Source organism: Hakea prostrata, chromosome 1 (assembly GCF_041222555.1).
Source record: "Hakea prostrata isolate BN-2017 chromosome 1, UWA_Hpros_2, whole genome shotgun sequence".
NCBI lineage: Eukaryota > Viridiplantae > Streptophyta > Magnoliopsida > Proteales > Proteaceae > Hakea > Hakea prostrata.
Window position 1 is genome coordinate 25339659 of NC_142600.1, and position 20426 is coordinate 25360084.

General features: G+C 38.2%; 3 protein-coding genes across 4 annotated transcripts; 1 reads left to right on the forward strand and 2 right to left on the reverse strand.

Moving 5' to 3' along the window:
* Positions 1-264: 264 nt before the first annotated feature.
* LOC149028451 (pyruvate kinase isozyme A, chloroplastic-like) lies at positions 265-5194 on the reverse strand. The gene is made up of 5 exons (XM_089136756.1): positions 4312-5194; positions 3398-3494; positions 3074-3267; positions 2525-2646; positions 265-859 (listed from the first exon to the last, which is right to left on the reverse strand). Exons 1-5 carry the CDS (start codon positions 4858-4860, stop codon positions 289-291), a joined length of 1533 nt encoding a protein of 510 aa, XP_088992882.1. The 5' UTR covers positions 4861-5194; the 3' UTR covers positions 265-288.
* Positions 5195-8470: 3276 nt separating this feature from the next.
* On the forward strand, positions 8471-14471 carry LOC149028452 (putative histone H2A variant 3). Of its 2 annotated transcripts, none has more exons than XM_089136775.1 (3): positions 8471-8652; positions 9259-9373; positions 13784-14462. In XM_089136775.1, exons 2-3 carry the CDS (start codon positions 9266-9268, stop codon positions 14078-14080), a joined length of 405 nt encoding a protein of 134 aa, XP_088992901.1. In that variant the 5' UTR covers positions 8471-8652; positions 9259-9265; the 3' UTR covers positions 14081-14462. The 2 variants fall into 2 exon arrangements, with proteins under 2 accessions (XP_088992901.1, XP_088992908.1); XM_089136782.1 differs by lacking the exon at positions 8471-8652 and adding an exon at positions 8686-8775 and having other exon boundaries at positions 13784-14471.
* A 1511-nt stretch (positions 14472-15982) lies between these two features.
* On the reverse strand, positions 15983-20426 carry LOC149028453 (uncharacterized). The gene is made up of 4 exons (XM_089136764.1): positions 19961-20426; positions 19615-19809; positions 17034-17215; positions 15983-16692 (listed from the first exon to the last, which is right to left on the reverse strand). Exons 1-4 carry the CDS (start codon positions 20244-20246, stop codon positions 16348-16350), a joined length of 1008 nt encoding a protein of 335 aa, XP_088992890.1. The 5' UTR covers positions 20247-20426; the 3' UTR covers positions 15983-16347.

The following is a 20426-nucleotide window of genomic DNA, read 5'->3' on the forward strand; positions in this document are numbered from 1 at the left end:
ATTCCAAACTGTTTCCTTAAAATTCAGTGTCAAGTGCAACTAATGACTACTCTAAGAGATTTTCCAATTTCAAATCTTCTTATTCCTGAACTGAACATAGCAGGACCTAAAGCTCTTTTTCTTGATAATATTCCAGGATCAATAGGACTTGTGCTGTAAAAGAGAGCAGCAGGACAAAAGAATTTACAGAATAAGAAATAAATCCCCTCCAACCAAGAATAGGACAAACCATTTAGAAAACCCTTTATTATCCACACCCCCAGTCTCACCTCCAATAAGAGATGCTATCTAGTTCCATCTTAAATTCGTTGTTGCATTGCAAAATGTCATGTTTGTCAAGCTGAAAATGCCCAAATAACTGTAATAGTCAGAATACTTACCCATCTTGGCTGCAGAGTTGCAGATCTCTTCCGAAATACTGTCTGAGAGCGAAGCAGCAATGGCTGGGAGTTCCATAGCTTCATGGCGTTTCTCCTCTCTCCACCACCTTTCTATTCTCAGGCTGACACTTCTAAGCACAGTTAATGCCTTATCTGGAAATTGACCCATGGCTGACTCACCAGAAAGCATCAGAGCATCTGCCCGCTGCCCAACCGCTTCAGAAACATCAGCAACTTCAGCTCTGGTGGGTGTAGGGTATTCAATCATGGACTCAAGCAGCTGAGAAGCAACAATGACAGGCTTATTTAGCGCCCTGCACAGTTGAACAATCCTCTGCTGGGCTGCAGGAACTTGCTCCAAAGGAATCTGAGCACCCAAATCTCCTCTAGCCACCATTGCTCCATCTGATGCCTGAATAATCTCTCCCAAGTTCTTCAAAGAGTCTATACTTTCTATCTTTGCAATGACAGAAATAACACTGCATAGTAACAACACATAGTTCACATGTATGAGGCGGTGGACATTTTCCTCAAGGACTGAACAATTCAAGATTACAATGATGTAAGCAACAAAAATCACAACGGTGATCTCATAATCATCTCATTAACTGACCAATAAATCTACATTATGCTACTACAAATTTCAAATTAATATTCTTGGGAGACTTCCACAGACGACCCCATTTAGTTGGGAAAAGGCTTCTTCTTGTTGTATTCTTGCAGACTTTCAATGGCAGCAAAAAGCTTTTACTGCAGAAAGCAACTACTTTTCCCTTGGCTAACTGTCCAACTTAGCCTCCATTTTGGTATGATTTTCATTTTTCATTTTTTCCCAAGAAATGTTTTTTTGACGCATTTCGTTTTAAAATCTATAAAGCCTTCTGAGTGAGAAAACATGAAAATAGAAAATGGGTATGAAGTCCTTTTTGTTCTTTTTTGGTGATAAAACGATTTCATTACTATAAAAGCATGTACAAAAAGTTTGAGAATTTACTGATTCACCTTCGAGAGTCCTGAGAATCTAAAACTTTAACAGACAATTTGGAGTCTTTTTCTATACGTCACTGAAAGAGTATTTCATTATTTTGTGGTACATTAATGTGCATCTTTCTTTCTTTGCTGATCAATGAGATCGATAGCATAACAGTGTAGTTGAAGGAGGGATTAAATACCCTGGATCAAGGCATACAAACAAGAAATTGTTGTCTCTATTATCTCACTACCATCTCTCTGACTCTTATCCACCAGGTAGGTCTCTCGTGCATTGCCTGTTATTTGGCCTCAGATTTTAATGGGAGTTGGAAAACAGTTGATGTTCAGCCAAAACAGGGAGAGAAGATAGAAAGCTTTTACCCTCTGAAATCAGATACGTGATCAGATTTAAGCATAGGTTAAAAGCTCTGCTATAGGGCCGACATTGCAGACTTTGGGTCACCCTATGTGTGGATACCACACCAAGTTTAAGACCAAGGTTTACAGATTACATAGATGGATGAATCTATATCAGTCTTGATGGATCAGTAGTTGCAGAGCATAGTAAATAAGAAGAATTAATAGAATACCAGGAACAACAGCCAGAAAAGAAGCAAGAGATAAAAGTCCTGAGGAAGGAAAGAGAGGTCACATGAAAGAAAATCCAAAATATAACTCAATAAAAACTCAGGTTCGCCTCTGCCATTGTTCGAGGTTATTGAGACAAAAGATGTCTCCCTTCACCCATTGCATTAAAGTCATTTACATTACACGGTCACCAAACACTTTCTCATTCCATACTCTATTGTGACTAATGGGTTGCCAAACGATTTCTATGTTTTGATCCAAAATGGTTTCATTAATGATATGTGTTAAATAAACAGAAATAAAAAAACGATAAATGATAAAAAGAGATCTTTATAGCCTTCAATATTTACCTCCAAAATTACCCTACATTTAAGACCGATCACAGCTAAATACATCAAACCAATAAGAATGGATTTTCCCCATAAAACCATATTTACAAGTTCAGAAACACATAACCCTACTAATGGTTAGAGGAAGGATAGATTTATTTGGTAAGCCATGACATATTAAAGTAAAAAGCACTTGTTTTACAAGCTATGACACCATAAGAAATAAGCAAGTAAGCAATAAGCATTAAAAGTTACCTGTCACTTGATCGTGCAGCTATGTAGCTCTTAAGATGATTAATAACTTCTGCAGACTTGACAAACGAAATTGCAATAAAATCCACACGCTCTGCAATACCGAAATCAATGTCCAGCCAATCCTGTAAAAGACTGAAGCATTAGAAAGTAACTAGAGAGCATGAAAGAGATACAAGAAAGGGATGACCGGATTGGTGTCTTACTGACACAAATGGCAAGCAGCATAATTAGAAAATTAATAACAATGTGGGCAAGGCAGGAGTGGTCAAAGTTCAGAGGCACAAACTCTACCAGCACTGCTATGATATCAAATACATTTACAATAATATAGACAAGTGACCTTGTATGAATGGGAACTTAATTGCCACAAAATCATAAAACCTTTGAAGGAACTACTAGCAAATGCCACTAAGTAAATAATTTTTCACCAATAAGTAAGGGAAGTCACCTGGATTTGATTTGCATCATAATAAATGAATAAATATATGTTGGAAGTTGCACAGATTACAAAGACATTGACTCAATTTCTCTATTTAGACACACGCTGACCTTGGAAGAAATTGTGGGCAGCATCGCATTACGTTCTCGAACTAAACTTCCATCACGCCAGAAAGTCAGATTTGCCCGTGGTAGTAATAGCCCTGGATCAGTACAACGACACTTGACATCGGGTCCAATCTTCTCAATCACCTCAAACCTCACCATCCCCCCATCCACAAGAAGTTCATCTCCCACTTTAACATCTGTATCACATCTGAACTTGTTTGAAATTTGAATAAAAGATCCATTTGTTTCTTTTCCCCCTTTTTTTTCCACTTTAACCACACAAAAAAAAACAATATTAACAATTGACCACCCATAAATGATTCTTACCTTCAGCAAAACCCTCATAGTTTACGTTGATGGTATGTTCTGGAGCTGGAAGAGTCGAGTCAAACGCTCGAACACTAAACGTCCAAATCTCACCATCCTGCACAAAAAGTGTAGGAGATTGGATTACTTCCAGATTGTACACTGAAATCCTGCCTAGAATGGTAGGATGCTGTGCCATTACAAAGTGAATGTTTATTATTTGACCATAGTAGCATCTGGATTCATTTCCAATGCAACAATCTGTTAAGTACACTCCTATTGTATCCGACAAAACCATAGTCCTTCGGAACAATGAAATCAATTATATAAATGAGTGTAGAAGTTCTCTATTATGAACCTAATGAGAACTGAACCTAAAATCCGGATTCTAAGGTAAGGTGAAATATCAACGCCTACAAAGTCCATCACATCATCAATATGGGGTCAGCCCCTCGTAAGGCTTCCATGGAATCATAACAAAAAAGGCCATCACTCCTTTTTAACATCCAAAGTCCAAATCACAAAACCAATTATGAATCTTTAGAAGTTGCATTTATTTCCGCGCTTCCTCTTTCTACTCGTTTAAAGAAAGAATCTTTCTAAAACAGAAGGGAATGTCATTTCGTTTGTACAACATTATAAAACCAGCCCAAATAAATCAGTTTTTTCCACTGCACTCCCTTACTTAAATAATATAGAGTCCGATAGTATCATGAGGGGACCAAATAATTATATCACACTCAATCAATCAACCAACCAACCAACTAAAGAGAAGAAGAAACTCCAGAGTTGTCCTTCAATCAAAATTTAGTTTTTAGTCTATAATATAGTAATCGTTAGATTGTAGTGGGGCATATATTCTCATCTTTTCCGAAAGCACCAATTTAACTTGACATAATAACACCGAAAGATGAAATTTATCAGGATTAGAGTACCTCGGCCTTGGCGGACGGCGCACCACCAAGATCACCCATGTGAATCTCACTCCCTTCTGTATCCATCATGATAGCAACAGCATAACCCTTCTCCTCGTTGAGTCTCCGCACACTCTGGATGACGCTGCGATGCCACTCTCGAGTGCCATGACACATATTGATCCGAGCCACGTTCATCCCTCCCACGGCAAGCGCCTCTAGCTGCTCGAACCCGCAGGTGGCAGGTCCAATTGTGCAAATGAGCTTAGTCCTCCTCGTACTGCGGAATCCATTTTCCTTAAGTTCGGCTTCCGTCACCGCATCAACCTCGATAGCGCTCGAATCAGCTGCAAGAATACCTCCCTTGCCATTATCAGAGACCAAAACCCTACCTGAAGACGAGGACTCTAGATCTGAGGATACAGCGCATATGCGTCTCGGGACGACATTGAAAGAGATCCGACGCTTGGGAAAAGATGCAAAAGGATAAGTCTGTCTTGAGATGGATATCTTCGATAAAGTCTGAGTCGAGGATGGTGAAGACACGACGAGATGAAGCGCTTGCGCCATTGTCGAATTGGGCAGTGAAAGTGAGCAGAAAATCAAACTCTTAATCCTCTATCGTCAATTCTTCAAGAATTCCTCTCCACCGGGATCTTCCGATAGTGAAATGGTACTGCACGGCGAGGAATATCAGGAATCGGGAGTCGGAGAAGACGGTAATAAGCCACTCTGTCCTCTGAAGACTGGAGAAGAGAAGGAGATTGATCAGGTTTTGTACAAAAACAGTGGAGTTGGAACTTGGAAGCTTGGGAGCTTCGAGCTTGTCGCCCGAGACACCAAATGGTTGGGAGCTGGGACCTAGTTGGAGAGAGAGAGAGAGAGAGGCGTGAGAGATTTGTTTGTCAAACAAGGGAATAATGCAAATGTGCGATGATGTGAACGGCAGATTCGACCCGGATTTTTATTAAGGTTTCAAGGGAAAATCAAAGCTAGAGACTACTTTGAGAATCTTGCGTATTGATGCTGAATTGACCGTTCAGATTTAAGGTTACTCTTTGAGATGTCCGTCAAACTGGAAAAATCCACTACAGTGATAGTGATGGCCTTTTAGTCATTCACCGATGGCTATATCCTTTTTCTCTTTCGGGTATCAAAGTTATCTAATAATCACAAGGGGCTTTCTATTATGGGAAGGTCGGACTATGTTGCTGTGTTGTTGGCTAGCGATCGTCACCTACACGGCGACATTTTGCCGACATGACAGGGTGTCGATGAAAATTCGACCATTGGTTGCAAGGGGTGTTTAGGGTCGTTTTAGCTTGAATTTTATGCGTATAACCTAATTTGAGGCTATTAAACGATACGGGAACATTATTTTGACATGAAATATCACTTAATCTAAAGTTTCTGATTGGTACATGTCTAACTATATGCGGGCAAAACTGAAAGTTTAAAAAATTCATATAAAACTAATGTAAACATGAAAAGAGAACACAAATACACAACTAGTAAATAAATGTATTAAAGTTTACAATTCATTATAAAATTATGTTGAGGCTCATGCTTCCCATTTTGTTGCCGACGGACACTGAGTCCCGCTTTTTGTTGCCCCCAAAACCTGTAGAGGTCTTACGTCACTTTAGCAAAAATCGGTAAAAAATCGAATGAATTTTTATTAAATATAGTGAATTTTGCGATATATGGTTAAAATTTTAATTTTTCAATAAAATATTTTTAAATAATTATAAAATTATTCCCTAAGAACGTAGTTGCGATACGTATAGACAAGTTCAAACGAACAAAAGTTATTTGATAATTTTGTGATTATCTTGAACCATTTGATATTTGATATTTGATATGAACTTCATTTATTCATTTTCTCACCATACTCTTATTCAACGATGACCAGGGGTAGTTAACAACAAAGAAATGGCGGTGAAGATCGTGGTTGGACTTAGGAATGCAAATTTGCCACTCATAGTCCAACCCGTCTCAAGCTCAAATAAGGGGTTGGACTGAAAAAATCTAGTCCTGAGGGTGAATTTGGGCCACCCTAATTAGGAAAAGGGCAGGTCAAGGTTGAATGTAAAATTAGGGTCTACCTTGTTCAGTCCAACATGGCGCTTCTTTCTTGTAGGTTATTTTTTGAATTATGCATTATTTCATTATTTTGTTGTTAGAATCATTGTCGAAGCTAAGGTCAAGGTTAAGTATTTCACAATATTACCGAACAACAGGCACAATAGTAGCTCATTTGTTTAAGATTGGTGGTTTCGGTTGTCAAAACATGCCATAACCATTCACCACATGGCACTATCATATAGACTTTTCGGTTGAGACATCAAAGCTCAAGATATTACTCCCCAAGCTCGATCATTAATGGCAAACCTAGGGATTAAGGGGCTCATGTTGTGCCATTTTACACATAGTCCCTCAATTTGGCAATAAACCAGCCGGTCAACTTGGTCAGCCATTTGATCTTAATTGATCCTCTGGAGATTTGGAAGAGGAAGATGTCTTGTGGGTGGGGTGGATGTAGTAGCCTAGGAAACCCTGTCGACAAAGACAGACCTTGGGAGGATCTCCCTTTTGTTTTTTTCAACGATTGTTGTACCTTCTCATTTAATGCTCCGTGTGTATTAGACGATACGTTTAGTTCGATTATATTAGCCTATAACATAATTCCTTCCGAATTGTTGGGAATTCAGGTGGAAACAAGTCACATCAATTACCTAGGTTTTCCAATGTCAGGTATGCATCTTGTCATAATAGCCATTGTGCCCTGCTAATGTGTCAACCTTATGGAAAACACGAATTCTCCTATGATGATCCATTTGTCTATATCATTCAAGTTCAATTATAAATACACTCAACTACTATCATGTATGTAATGCACATTTTACTCATTAAGCATTTATTGTTCATCACTTTCTTGGTTTTTAAAGCTCCCCACCTTAAGATAGTGTCGTCATTGAATTTGACTCGAGCTTCAAAGCTGGTTGACTGGTCTTAGAGCCAACCCATACACTTTCTTTCTCTTTGTGAGCAGGTTTTTGAGCCACCCAATGGGATTGTTCATGGTTCATTCAAAGGAGTTAGATTCGAATGCAACACGTGTCAATATATAAAATGGCTTATATAGCTGTAAATTTTCATTTTTGGGGTAAAAATATTACCTGGAAATAGAGTCATGTTAATATTGAATTTCAAATTTTAAAAATCGACTATATCAAAAGTATACAAACGATTTGTCTAATTGTTAAGCAAAAATCTGATTCACATTGAATTTCAAAATTTATGGAATCAACTGTATTAGGAATATGAAGGGCCCGACACCAAGTTGGAGTCCCATCAAAAATGAAATTCGAAATCTATGGAATCAGTCTTGTTATTAGAGATAAGAAATGGCATTGAGCTTAAGTCCATTCACATTGAATATTATAATTTATTTTGTTCATCATCAAATCAGTCATCCAGAATAGAGGCCACGGATCCAGGGAATGGAAAGCAGAGAGGAAAAGCACGGAAAGACCAAGAGTTTGAACCCAACACTTTCTTAGTTTTAGCTTCTCTATATAAGAGGCTGCAGCCAAAGGAATGTTAGTGGCAAAATCACATTTAGCATTTGATAAACCCACACTAAAATTGATTCAGAAACAAGAAAAAGGAGGAGGAAAATAAAAGAAAAGAAAAAAAATACTACCTAAATGAGAAGGGAATAAGATAAAACAGCATTAAATTTACCATTTTCTGAAATAATAATAATAGAAATACCCGAAATTATGAGCGCGTGGGATTCAATAGCGTGTACTTTAAACGTCAAAGCCTGAAGAATTGCGGGTACCACGTGGCCAGGAGGTGTAGGTTAGGATATTTTTATTTTTAAAGAAGGGTTAGGATAAGTTGGTAATTATGGAAAAAAGAAATGGTATAAAGGGAAAGCCGGGAAAATTTGAAATCCCAAAATTAAGTTAGTTTCTAGTTTCCCACCAAAGTCCAAAAGATAACCGCCCGGTCCAACACCCACTTGGCCCACTCAGTGGTCCGTTCCGGAGTCCTTTTCGGGGAATTAAAAATAAAAAGGGTAATGAAACGTATCGGCTCTGTCCCTTCTTCGAGGCTTCAACTACAAGTTAGAAGTTAAAACACGAGACGAGGGGAGGGGAGGGGAGGGGAGGAGAGGAGTATTCAATATTTCGCCAAACCCGAAGAAAGAGACGAAGCCGAGTAGAATAGAGTAGAGTAGAGAGAGAAAGAGAGAGCTTCCGTCATACATAAATAGGCAAAAAGCCCTCTTTGCCTTAATTTATTCTCTCCTCGTTTCCAAGTCTTCTCCATCGAAGCGCGCGACTAGACAAGGTTTCTTTTCTTCTTCTTCCTCTCTCTCTCTCTCTCTTTTTCTCTCTGTTTCAGTGTTGTTCTAAGGTTAGTTATGGTTCTGATCTGAACGTATTGACGTTTTCGCGCAAATTTTGGTTGAGGGTGAGTTGTGGGTTGTTGGGAAAGGGGTTTTCATGTTCTTCTCTGTTTCAAATTCATGTCTTTCTCCCCTCGTGTTCTGTATTTCTGCTTTGGATCCATGATTGTACGAGGCGTCTCCGACTGTTATTTTCTCTAGATCTGGTATCATCACCATAGGATTTTTACTTTGTGTTTCTTTGTCACGGTTTTATATTTCGTCTGTCTCTTCTTCCTCTGCTTCATTTTTTGTTCTTCTTCTGCTAGCGGTTGTTAGTTAGTTTGTTGGAGGCTGAGATTTCTCTGCTAATTTCAGGCGGTTTCTTTCTGTCATAACGTTTTCCTTAGATCTCTAGTTTACTAATCATAATCATTGTTTTTCTTCTTTTCCAAAATATTTTATTTTTCCTTCTTGTTCCTGTAGGAAGTTGGGAACTATTTCTTTCTTCTGTATTTCCTTGCCAAGGTACTTCCTTAAATATAATCTTTCCTGCGTTTAATCTTCAGGCGACAAATGGCGGGAAAAGGAGGGAAGGGGCTTTTGGCGGGAAAGACCACTGCTGCGAACAAGGACAAGGATAAGAAGAAGCCGGTCTCTCGTTCCTCTCGGGCAGGTCTCCAGGTAAACAACAACTATTACCTTTACTCACCCCAGAAAAAGAAATTATTTTCTTTCTTTCTCTGTCATATCGGTTTTTTAGTTATTATAGTTTATTCAGTAGAAGCCGCAGTATTGGTACTTGGTAAACATGCTTCTTTTCCCTGTTGACTCTCCTCAGTTGGAAATGTCAGCTCAGGGTGACCAATTCTGGTTAACTCTGGCAGTTCGGGCTCTCTTAGTTTGAATCTTCACTTCCGAAGGTTGGATTTTTGGGTTTCAGCGAGAACTTTTAAATCAGTGAATGTTATCTGTGTGTTGAATTTAGGCATCTGCGTGCCAGAATCAGTATTTCGACAACCGATATTTTCAGTCATGTCATCACATGGTGGACTCCCTTTAAATCCCATTACCACGTCTGAATACTGGTCTCTGTTGGTTAAACATTGGTAGCCTGCATTTTCTTACTTCTTGTGCCACAAGTTGTGGGGTACTATTTATCTTCGGAAGCTTTCCATTTTATATAAGTTGTTCCTAGTGAGTAATTGATGAATTTTAGCTGGAGGGCATGCCATGCAGACGATCTTCTTTGGGTTTTCTTTGTGCGAAGGATACCTGTGTTCCTTTTTAAAGGTTCATTTAAGTTTAAAGTAATGAGGGAAGGTTTGTTGTTTAATGTTCTAGGCTGATAGGGAGGGAAAATCTTGAAAAGTTTCTGATGCTGATTCCTTCTGAAGGTTTTAGACCATTGAATTATTTATGAGTCGACTATGTCAAACTGATTCTAAAACACCAACCAAACACACACACCCTCTCCCCCCTAAAACCCTAAACCTGTTAAAATAGTTGAAAAATTGTTAGGCACCAGGAACAGCGTGCAATTACAGTGAATTTTGTTACTTCAGGGAGTTGTCATGTGAAGTTTATACAGGGTTTCACCTATACAGAGGCTTCTTTATCAAAGTTAGGAGTCCAGTTCTGTATGAGGTTTTGATTGGCTTATATTGTGTTTAATTGCTTGATTCTGTTATCTGCAAAAACTTAAAAGAAAAAACCGAGTAATTCTTGTAATCCTTTTTTAATGTTTCGAAGAAGGAATCGGTTGAGCCATTCACAAATGATCCAAGGAATTCTAGGAGAACTTCTTTGGATTTGGAAAAGGAGTAGCAGAGACCACCATTTTAAGGCTTGAACCACGATATGAGATATGAGGTGAGTAGATAAACTATAAGGTAGAAATAAAATTTCTAAAATCTAAAACAAACGGATGATAAGTGCACGTGAATCGTCTAACGCATGATCATATCTCCCTTTTAGTACTTATCTCAACATAATACCCAAGCAGTATCGGGTTGTAAACTGTGGATTGTATTTTGTATTGGGGCACTCTCTGATTAAAATGTTAGAAACCCCATGAAATTTCTCACTGTGATATTTGGTCAATGTGGATAAAGTCATTTGAATTTTTTGCACTGTGTTGGTGGGTCAATGCTAGGTCCTTATTGTCATGAAGGAGTATAATGGGGAAACTACAGTATATTTTAGGTTTGAGAAGTCAGAAAGGAAAAACTAGTTTACAAATTTTTGTAGGTTCTGAGGCTACTACAAGTCAGCTCTTTAAAGCTTAAGTTCGTTTAGTACAAGTCATGAGCCCATTCTTCTCTGTTTGTCTGTTAAATGGAAGGTTCTATATCAGATTGTTTAATCAAATTCTTGTGGTTCTCATATACATCGGGTGTCTCATGTCATGGTCAGCATCCATGGCTTGATTGTGTTCCATCGTCAATAGGCTTAGTCAAGGTTGCCATACTTTAAGACAAACAGTAACTGCTGGACATTCAACTGGACAATATGAAAAGCCTTGAAGATTTGGTATATGCAAAAAGCATTCTGGAATAGATATGGTGCATGTGTTCACATGTAAGATTTAATGGGTTTTTTTTTTCTTCTTTTTCTTTTCTTCTGATTTCTTGCTAAATGTTCTAGGATATGGATCAAAGAGGTATGATATTTGAGTTGGTTTCAATCGGTAGGTTCATATCTCAGTCATCCTGTAGATCATTGGCATTTTTGTTTAGCATTCATTTTGGAGGAGTGTCATGTTCGAGTTTCAGAGGACGATGGGTTTAGTCATGGGGTTTGGTTCTTCGGTGTAGGAAATAGACTGGCCTGAATCAGGTTATAGATGCCAACTCTCAGATCCTCATATATGCGTCATGTGAAAGGCAATTCTGGTTTCCAGGATCATTACTCTATCAACATTGATATGTCATATACTCTACTGCAGGAACATTGACAGTCTTGTACATTGAACAATATGTAGAATTTTATTTCGTTGTGGCTCTTTTGTATGTTGTTACTTTCAGTATAACAATATGCGTGTAACGTAAAGTCAAATTCTTTGGATTTGACAATTACTAATTTGCAGATTATTCTACCCAAACAAGTTTCATGAAATACATTAGAGATGTTTATGTTTTTAATTTAGGTTAATTTTCACTTGGACCCGTTGAGGTTAAACCCAAGTCAATTTTATCCAAAAAGAATGACATTTTGCATTTGCTTGGTATCTAGAAAAGACCAACTAAGGACACACTGCTATTTTTATGACCAAAATTCCCGTTTGTCCTTTTGATTTCCTCGCTTCAGCTTACTTAGATCTTCAGCTGAGGTTTTAGGTGCCAACAATTTGGTATTGGAGTAATATTCTAACTGAATATGCTACCAATTGAAATATTAGAAAGGAAAAGGGCACTTTGGTCATTAAAATGATGGTGTGTCTTTGGGGTTATTTTTTGGGGGATACCACAGGGGAGAAAATGTAAAATGTCATTTTTTGGGCAAACCTCAGGGGGTCCAAATGAAAATTACCCTTTAATTTATGATTTCTGGTTGTGGGGCTCGTCTCAGCCTCGTAAAAATATTGCACTCTCTGAATCAAGATTGCCTATCTCTTACTAATTACTGGAGCAACTGTATCAGTATAAATTTACTTGCAAGCCATGATGATGGTAGACTTAAGTCTCTTGATAGACAAATAATACATTTAATCAATCAGTGTTGCCTATTCTGTTACAGTGGGTAGTAGTTACAATATATTTTTGGCACGAGATTGCAGCTTGGTTTTGTAGCCCATACGTCAGAATGAAGCTTGAGAGACAAGCAGGGACATCAACATGGATGAGATTTTACTATATATGAGGGTTGGGTGATATTCTGCGTACGGCAGTGTCATTGCAGGAGCCATGTAACCAAACAGCATCCTTTTCCCGTATGTTTTTTGTTCCAGTGGTGTCTCTGTGGTCTCAGGGGTGTGAAATTAGTATCTCGATTGTGAAGCCTGAGTTCATGAACATCCTATCAGTAATGTTAGTCATCACTTGCATGAACTAACTGTGAGTTTGTTGAAGTAGGACTGTAACTAAGAATAAGTGTGGATTGTAATACGCTGGAGCTTATTAAATGTACTGTTGCTTAGCTGAAAATGGGGGAGTTATTTATGCTAGACAACCTTATGCTTAAAGTGATCAGTCAATTCATGAAAGATCTGTAAGTAAAAGTTTTAGCTCACTGCCATGGTTGGGACTCGCAATTTATTAACCTATCATCTGGCCACGATATGGCCCGAAGTATCAAGCATATATTTCAAGTTTGGGAATATTTTTTTTAAATGGAAAAATATAATTGCTTTTGTTACTTTTTTTTTTTTTTGGGTTAGTAATAATTCCATGAATTTAAGTTTGCCCTGCTGTATTTCAGCCATATATCCGAATTTGCCAATGTTGCTCGGTTTTCATTGTTGTTATTTAGAGAGCTTGCTGGCTTGTCTGGGTTGACTTGCAACGTATTGAAACTGCTTTCATGTCAGATGATCCAGTGCTTAGCTGGTTGCTTTTATTTTATTAGAGATTTTGTTGATTTGTTTTGATTAGAGGATCTTCTTGGGTGCTGGGCCAGGTTTCAGATAAAGTGTTCATGATTGTATAGTGAAGTGGCAGATTTTTATTTTTTTTGGTAACATAGTGGATTGGCAGATCTGTGCTTAGAGAGTTGAATTGCTTTGTTTCATCCTATTTAGCTGGGCTGCTGGCATAGGGACGCTGTTTGAGTTTTGAGAGGAGCCACTTTGAACTAATTGCCAAAGATTGGGCCTGTCCAATAATCCCCTCCTAAGCCCCTGTAAAAGTGAGATTTGCAATGGTTTGTGTCCCTTGTTCTGTTTGCAAAGAGGAATGTTTCTTAAAATCTTCTTGTCTTGAATCTGTCTAGCCTGCTGAATCTTGGATGATCTTGCACACAAAATCTTCCCCCCTCCAAAAAAAGAACCAACAAGAGGAGAGAGGGGGGGGTGGGGGGGGGGGGACACAATGAAACTTTAAATTCATGATTTTTGATGGTTCTAATTGAGTTTTTGTTTCCTTTGAGGGGTTGTAGTTTCCAGTTGGCCGAATTCATCGGCAGCTGAAGTCAAGGATAGCTGCCAATGGACGTGTTGGTGCCACAGCAGCAGTCTATTCTGCTGCTATTCTTGAGTACTTGACAGCAGAGGTTCTTGAATTAGCTGGAAATGCAAGCAAGGATCTGAAGGTAAAGCGTATCACTCCCAGGCATCTGCAGCTGGCTATAAGGGGGGATGAGGAGCTTGATACACTGATCAAGGGCACAATTGCAGGTGGTGGTGTGATTCCTCACATCCACAAATCTCTCATTAACAAATCATCCAAGGATTGAATCTGGGATTAGATAGGTTTTTTCTTTTTAACCCCATTCCCCCCATTCTATATACTTGTAGGTTTCTTACTCCAACCGATAATTTGTGTTTTAACTGTTAAACATGGCATTGGATGTATCTGCTCTTTTGGGCCTTGCAGACTCAAATTAATGTTTATTTGTATGATTTGTTAGGATTTGTTAGGATATTTCAGGGTTCTTGGTTAATCGCAAGTCATGTTCTGCTGATACTTTCTCTGATTGTGCCCCATCTTGTTTAGAACAGTGAAACAGGTTACTTTATGATGTCCCTTTACTGCTCAAGCCTGTTATATACTACTGTTTCTCTAATGGTTAATGTATGCCCTACATTTTTAACTTTAGAACACAACACGGTAAGCTCATATATTAGGGTAAATAATATCATCCTGGTCATGTAGTGGATACGTCCCCTGTTCTTGATATACAGGTGTGTCAAATGACTTGCTTTCCACCCCCCAAACCTTGGATATTGGCAGTCAATCTGGGTGTGCCTTGGAGATGGTGATCATTTTGTATCCTAGGGTTTTCTGTCCTTAATTATTATTTTTAAATTGCGTATACATCATTTTCTAAAATTTTTTCTATAGCAACTGTTTCATTGTGTCTAAAGACTATTTTTATTTAAATGGAAAAATATAATTGTCCTTTTTGAATTTTTTTTTTTTTTTTTATAGTTTAGGAGAAAAAAAAGAAAAATTATTTAAAAACAGTTGGGTTGGGAAACTGAATAGTTTCCAAGTCAGAAAAGTAGTAGAGGTTGAGTTATTACTATTATTTTAGTGTCAGGAGTATGATAGGTATATAATTTGATTTAGAAAACATATAAATGTAATAAAAAGAATTTGATGGATATAAATGTAAAATTATGGAAGTGTATATGTGGTTTACTCTATTTATAATTCCCCCCTTGCCCCCAGGGTAATAAGTTGATAACCTAGTCTTATGCCTTCCATGAAAATCAAATCAGCTGGGTGGGAACTGGGAAGGAAAGTGGAGTGGTCGATGGCAGTTTCACACATTGCGAGAAGAGAATGCTTTGATGTGGGGTTTTTGGTTTGTACAATTGTACCCAGTTCCATATTCGGTTTATAGGCTCATGTGGCTTGGAATCTATCAGGGTCAAATAGAACTCTCCAGGCCCACCTCCATGGGGAATACAGAGATGATAAACAGCTCTGTTGTACTTCATGTATGCGATCTGCTCGAATTGCTAAGCGACTGATTCACCCCTAACAAAAACAATAGTGGCAGAAAATTTGGCTCTGTTGTACTATGGGCTGCCATTGAAGAGAGTAGAGTATTTTGTTGTTTTGATATAGAACATGACCCAACTCGATCCATTTGTCTGGGAAGCCCAACTCTTGAGGGCAGACTCTATAAAACTCCATTCTAACCAGTCATATGCGTCCAATTTGTTGGCCATTAGTCCAGCTTTTTTTTCTCTGCTTGATCACTTGCATGACTTCATGGCCAATCATGAAATTTATCCTGAATTTGCCCATGTATAAACCCATTCTGATTGAAGGAAATGATTGTTGCAAACAGGGGTTTGAGTCTACTAACAATCATTTTCCATTCTGATTGAAGGAAATGATTGTTGCTAACAGGGGTTTGAGTCTAATAACAATCATTTTTGAAATTACTTTATAGCAGACATTACATAGGCCAATTGGTCTATATTATCGCACCAACGAGGGAGACTGTCTTTGGTATCAAGGTCCAGAAGGTGGTGTTCATACTTCTGTTGAATGTGCCAGTCTCAAAGAAAGCTTTGACATAACTAATGATGTCATTTTTGCAATTTTCCCAGACTGAATGGTAAAAGAAAACTGAAAAGCCATCAGAACTTCATGCGGTCATTTGAATCTTTTAGGTCCAAATTTCTGGTACTCGTGTTTATGGCAGTTCAGCATTAAGACCAGCAGATGATGCAATGGCTTTGGCTATTCATATTGTCACGCTACTCGATCTTGGCAACAAGGTCATATAGCAGAACTACTCAAGCAAGCTATTCCATGTTTCTGCATATGATTTAAGTTTCAATCGGAGAGAATTCACATGGAAAAGAACATCATTTTAAAATTGCTGGAGACAGACAATATATCATGAAATATGAATTTTTTAAGATGACCCAAATGGCTCAAATGATCTAATCAGCTACATCAGTAATCCAGCAAGCTGGTGGGCACGTATGAACATACTCCAAGAGATTTCATTGTGTGACATACTGCAGAAACAACATCAATTTATGGAATCAAGTTATCAGTTAGTGTATGCACTTGCTTCAAACTGTCAAGGTCATGAAAAACAGGGTCAACTTCAAGCATCTCTGCAAATTTTCCGAGAATATCCTTCAGAGTCCCTTCAAACTCATCACTATCTAATTTGTCACTGCTTTTTCCTTTTTCTACACCATCAAAAACCAGATTGTAAAGACCCTCTGTTTCATTGGCTTCTGGTGGTGGTAGGCCCATGTTTTGTCCATTTTTCTCGAGATAACTCCTGATTATTTCTGTGCTCTCCCCTCCTCTACTAACACATTCGAACACCTTTTCCGTTTCATTCTTCAGTTTCTTCTCATCAGAAATGAACTGCAAAATTTCCCAACCTTGTGAGCAATTATTTAAAAAGTTGAGGCTGTAAAAGGACACTAGTACAACAAGATAATTCCTCCCCCCCCCCCCCAAAAAAAAAGAAAAAAAAGAAAAAGAAAAAGAAAAAGGGTTGGGGTCGTGTGGGAGATGAGGGAGTAAAGAAAATTTATTTCTAGAAGTAATTATCCAATAAAGTCAAGAAGGTTATATCCCTTAAACAGTCTACCTTAACAGTATTTTCACTACCCAGGATTCTCCAGGTAACATTAATTAAATTCTTACATATACAAATATAAAACATATAAAAGGAGGAAAAAGATAAGAAAAATAACCAATACCTTTTTGAGCTTTGAACCATTAATGATCTTGCTTTTCTGAATGACAACAATGTGCTTTTCAGCCAATACATCTGCCAAGTCCTGTAGAACAAGCTGTAGTAGCTGTGCAAATTGTGCCTGACCCAATGCTTCTTCCCCCTCAGCTTCATGTTTCTTCAGGATATCTTCTAGATGAGAACATGCTGTTTAATCACAGATTGCAATGATTAGGCATTCTTATGAAATGATTTTGAACTATTATGTTATCAATCACATGTGGAATTTAAGATGGTCTGCCCTAGAACAGATTCCAGAATATTGTGAATGTTGAAATAAGACTCACAAGGTAACAGGACTCCTGTTTAACACAAGGGAAGGTCTTCTAGAGGTGTGGGAAGGACATTATGTGGGAAAATTTCATTCCATTTTCTGCAAAAGGAAATGCAAATGCGATTCCAATATGCATAAAACAAATTTATATAATTTTATTTTGGGCCAAGATAATATGCAGCAATGTTCACCTCAAGTGTGTTATATCAAAAGGTTGCTGCAGAATCAATAGTATGTACAAAACAATGTATTTCATGGTGTGGACTTGACAAAAATCAGGGGTGGGGAAATCAAATGAAAATTCATGAAAAGGGGTGTTGACATCCACCACAGGGTAGACCACTGCCTCTTAGGCCTCCCCGGCTGATTCTACCATAGAGGTCAACGATAAACAATAACTCCCCCCCCCCCCCCCGGCAGCCCAAACACAGCTAATAACTTCCATCGTACTGTTCTCTCCAAAGAGAAACAAGTTTACTGCCTCACCTCCACTAATGCCATCCATCTTTCTGTCATTCTCCATCCTTCATTTTGGTTGTTTCAAATAGTAATTATCAGGACTTGATCAATAATTAAAAAAAAATGGTGTACCCAGTGCATGAGCCTCTCAGAAGGGTCATAGTGTGCATGACCTTACCCCCTACTTCCACAGAGAGGCTGTTTCCAGAGGTCTAGTAGTTCATTCTAAATTTTGGATGACATTGTCATCTGGACCAAGTCAACACCTCCTCTGTTTTACTTTATCATACTCAAAAGTCAAAACTAGGGCACAAAAAGGTGAAGGAGACGCTTACGTAGTCTCTCTTTTGGGTGGGGGACTATGAAGTTCCCTTCCCCACATCCACGACCACCATCACTTCATCCTTTACCCTCCATATTTTTTGACCTACTAGTCAGACTTCATTTTAGTTGGTCAAAACAGTCAACAGAGGGAATGATCAATTATCCATGGTAAATTATTTTAAATCTCTACAGTTGCCTGAAGGCCAGCCAAAGCCTTCCACTTTTTCCATTCCCATTCTAAGGAATCACAAAGTGAAGGGGAACACTAACCTAGTGTCTTTTATTTCAACCTTTTGTTCTGTTTGGAGGTTAGTATGTCCTCACCAATAACTAGCTTTAGATATTGTTTTTCTCCTTATTCAACCTTTCATCAAATGACTATATCATGTTCTCACAACACTAATTACTTATAAAGAATAATCCACAAAATGATAGGATTTCTTACAATCCACATTCTTGTTTACTAGAGGACCTACACATTTGAGTACTTTGAAAGTGTGATGGATATATATTATTATGAGTGATGACAGCTATTAATTTCTCTTCTACACCCTTTAAAAATTGAAACATTTCAAATCTAACAGAATAAGGTTCTTAAAGACATTGTATCCATCAGTCAAACTTGGATGAACTGGCCATTGTGATGCCAGTATTTCATTTCAATTCCTTGATGCTCTAACCGCTAAGCCCTGATCCACAGTTCCATCCTATGGAAAAATCGAACACCTACTAAATAACTAGACTACCCTGTTCTTATGTTTCATCCTGAGCAAATCAGAAGATTCAATCCCATATCCTTCCACCAAACACCCCCACCCCAAAAAAAGAAAAAGAAAAAAAAAAGAGAGGAAAAAATAAAGGGCACTTACTAAAACTAAAAGGTGCATTTAAAAGTGCCACCAACCACAAGAATGGAACTAATCAAGGGATGCAGAAGGTCAACATCAGTGCTAGAACTCTACTTCTATTTCTGTATCCCTTCAATAAGCTTCACTAGTTAAGGGATAACAAAAAATTGTATGCATGAGATGGTTGGTGTTTATATGATGCTCAGTCTAATCTGTCAGGAAATTCTGTAAAAATAGGAAGATTATAATATTCTACCATTCTAGTTGGACCAACTATAGAAATTATGAAGTGTTCCGTGTTCTTGTACATGTAAGTCGCTACCATATGAATTTATGATTGAAAAACAGAGTGTGAAATTCTATTCTCTACTCACTTGTCCATAAGAGAAGATCGTATTATTAATCATTTGGATTCATCAACGCATATGTTTTAACAATCCATCACATAAAACATTGCATTCATTCTGCACCTACAAAGTGCATAAATTCTTGCTCAAGGAGAAGTGATTAAAAACTCTTCAACAGTCAACTGGCTATTCGTAGATCTTAAAAACCATAATTCAAGAGATGTTCCTGAACATGTATTTCCGAAAAAGATAATTTCATCGTTTTAAGGGGAAATGAAGGGATATGATGCAAACCTGAGAAAGGAGGAACGCCCATTTCTACTCCCATACGTACAAGAGCATTCCGTATCTGATTCTTTTTTATCTTCCCCTCATCTTCAATGTCTAAATCCGTAAAAAGATTCTCCGCAAGCATAGCGAAATCATCTTCGTCCTCCAAGAACAGTTCAAGAGCGCTTCCATCCAAAACCGATACGACAAGTGGATCATCTAAATTGGAGAAAAGAAAGAAAGAAAGAAAGAAAGAAAACCCATTCGAGTGAGTGGCCATCATGACAACGGGAACACCAAAATGCAATCATTAAATGAAAAGAATTCGAAACCCCATCACGCAAATCCAAATGATTTCAACTTGGAATACCTCTCAATTCAGAGACAATAGCGGTGACATAGTCTTGAAGCACAGAAGAAGCTTCCTCTCTATCGAACTGTGCGTTACTAAAACTCCCCATGTCAAGGTTTATTCGCTGCAACGCGGCAGTTTTTATGCTTTCGGGCAATAAGAGGCCGAAGATTGCAGAAGAGACTTGTGATTCTGCAACATCAAGAAGTTGAGCTCCGGTGAAGGGACCATCAGATTCTGGAAGATGGAGAACGATGGTTCTGAGCTGTGACCCGTCAAGCACCGTCAGACCTCCGTCGGCCATTCTTTTTTCTTCTGAAGAACTCAAAAGGTGGGCAACAATCTGGGCTGATTTTGTTTGCTGAAAAGAAGGAAGAAAGAATGGTAACGATATACAATTCTGGAAGAAGCTGATCTGGGTTTATTTTCTTTCTGGGTTGATGATGCAACAAACAAAGCTTCAATCCTATAAAGGTGGCATTGA

Bases quoted from the DNA above. Each gene is read 5' to 3' on its own strand.
- LOC149028451 (XM_089136756.1), bottom strand. From the start codon at position 4,860: ATGGCGCAAGCGCTTCATCTCGTCGTGTCTTCACCATCCTCGACTCAG. The intron at 3,495-4,311 runs GTACTCTAATCC...CTTTTTGTGCAG, and splicing joins CGCCGTCCGCCAAGGCCGAG to GATGGTGAGATTTGGACGTT. The intron at 860-2,524 runs GTAACTTTTAAT...GTTACTATGCAG, and splicing joins GCTGCACGATCAAGTGACAG to TGTTATTTCTGTCATTGCAA.
- LOC149028452 (XM_089136775.1), top strand. From the start codon at position 9,266: ATGGCGGGAAAAGGAGGGAAGGGGCTTTTGGCGGGAAAGACCACTGCT. The intron at 9,374-13,783 runs GTAAACAACAAC...GAGGGGTTGTAG, and splicing joins CCTCTCGGGCAGGTCTCCAG to TTTCCAGTTGGCCGAATTCA.
- LOC149028453 (XM_089136764.1), bottom strand. From the start codon at position 20,246: ATGGCCGACGGAGGTCTGACGGTGCTTGACGGGTCACAGCTCAGAACC. The intron at 19,810-19,960 runs GTATTCCAAGTT...TCTCCAATTTAG, and splicing joins TATTGTCTCTGAATTGAGAG to ATGATCCACTTGTCGTATCG. The intron at 17,216-19,614 runs GTTTGCATCATA...GTGATTAAACAG, and splicing joins GGGCGTTCCTCCTTTCTCAG to CATGTTCTCATCTAGAAGAT.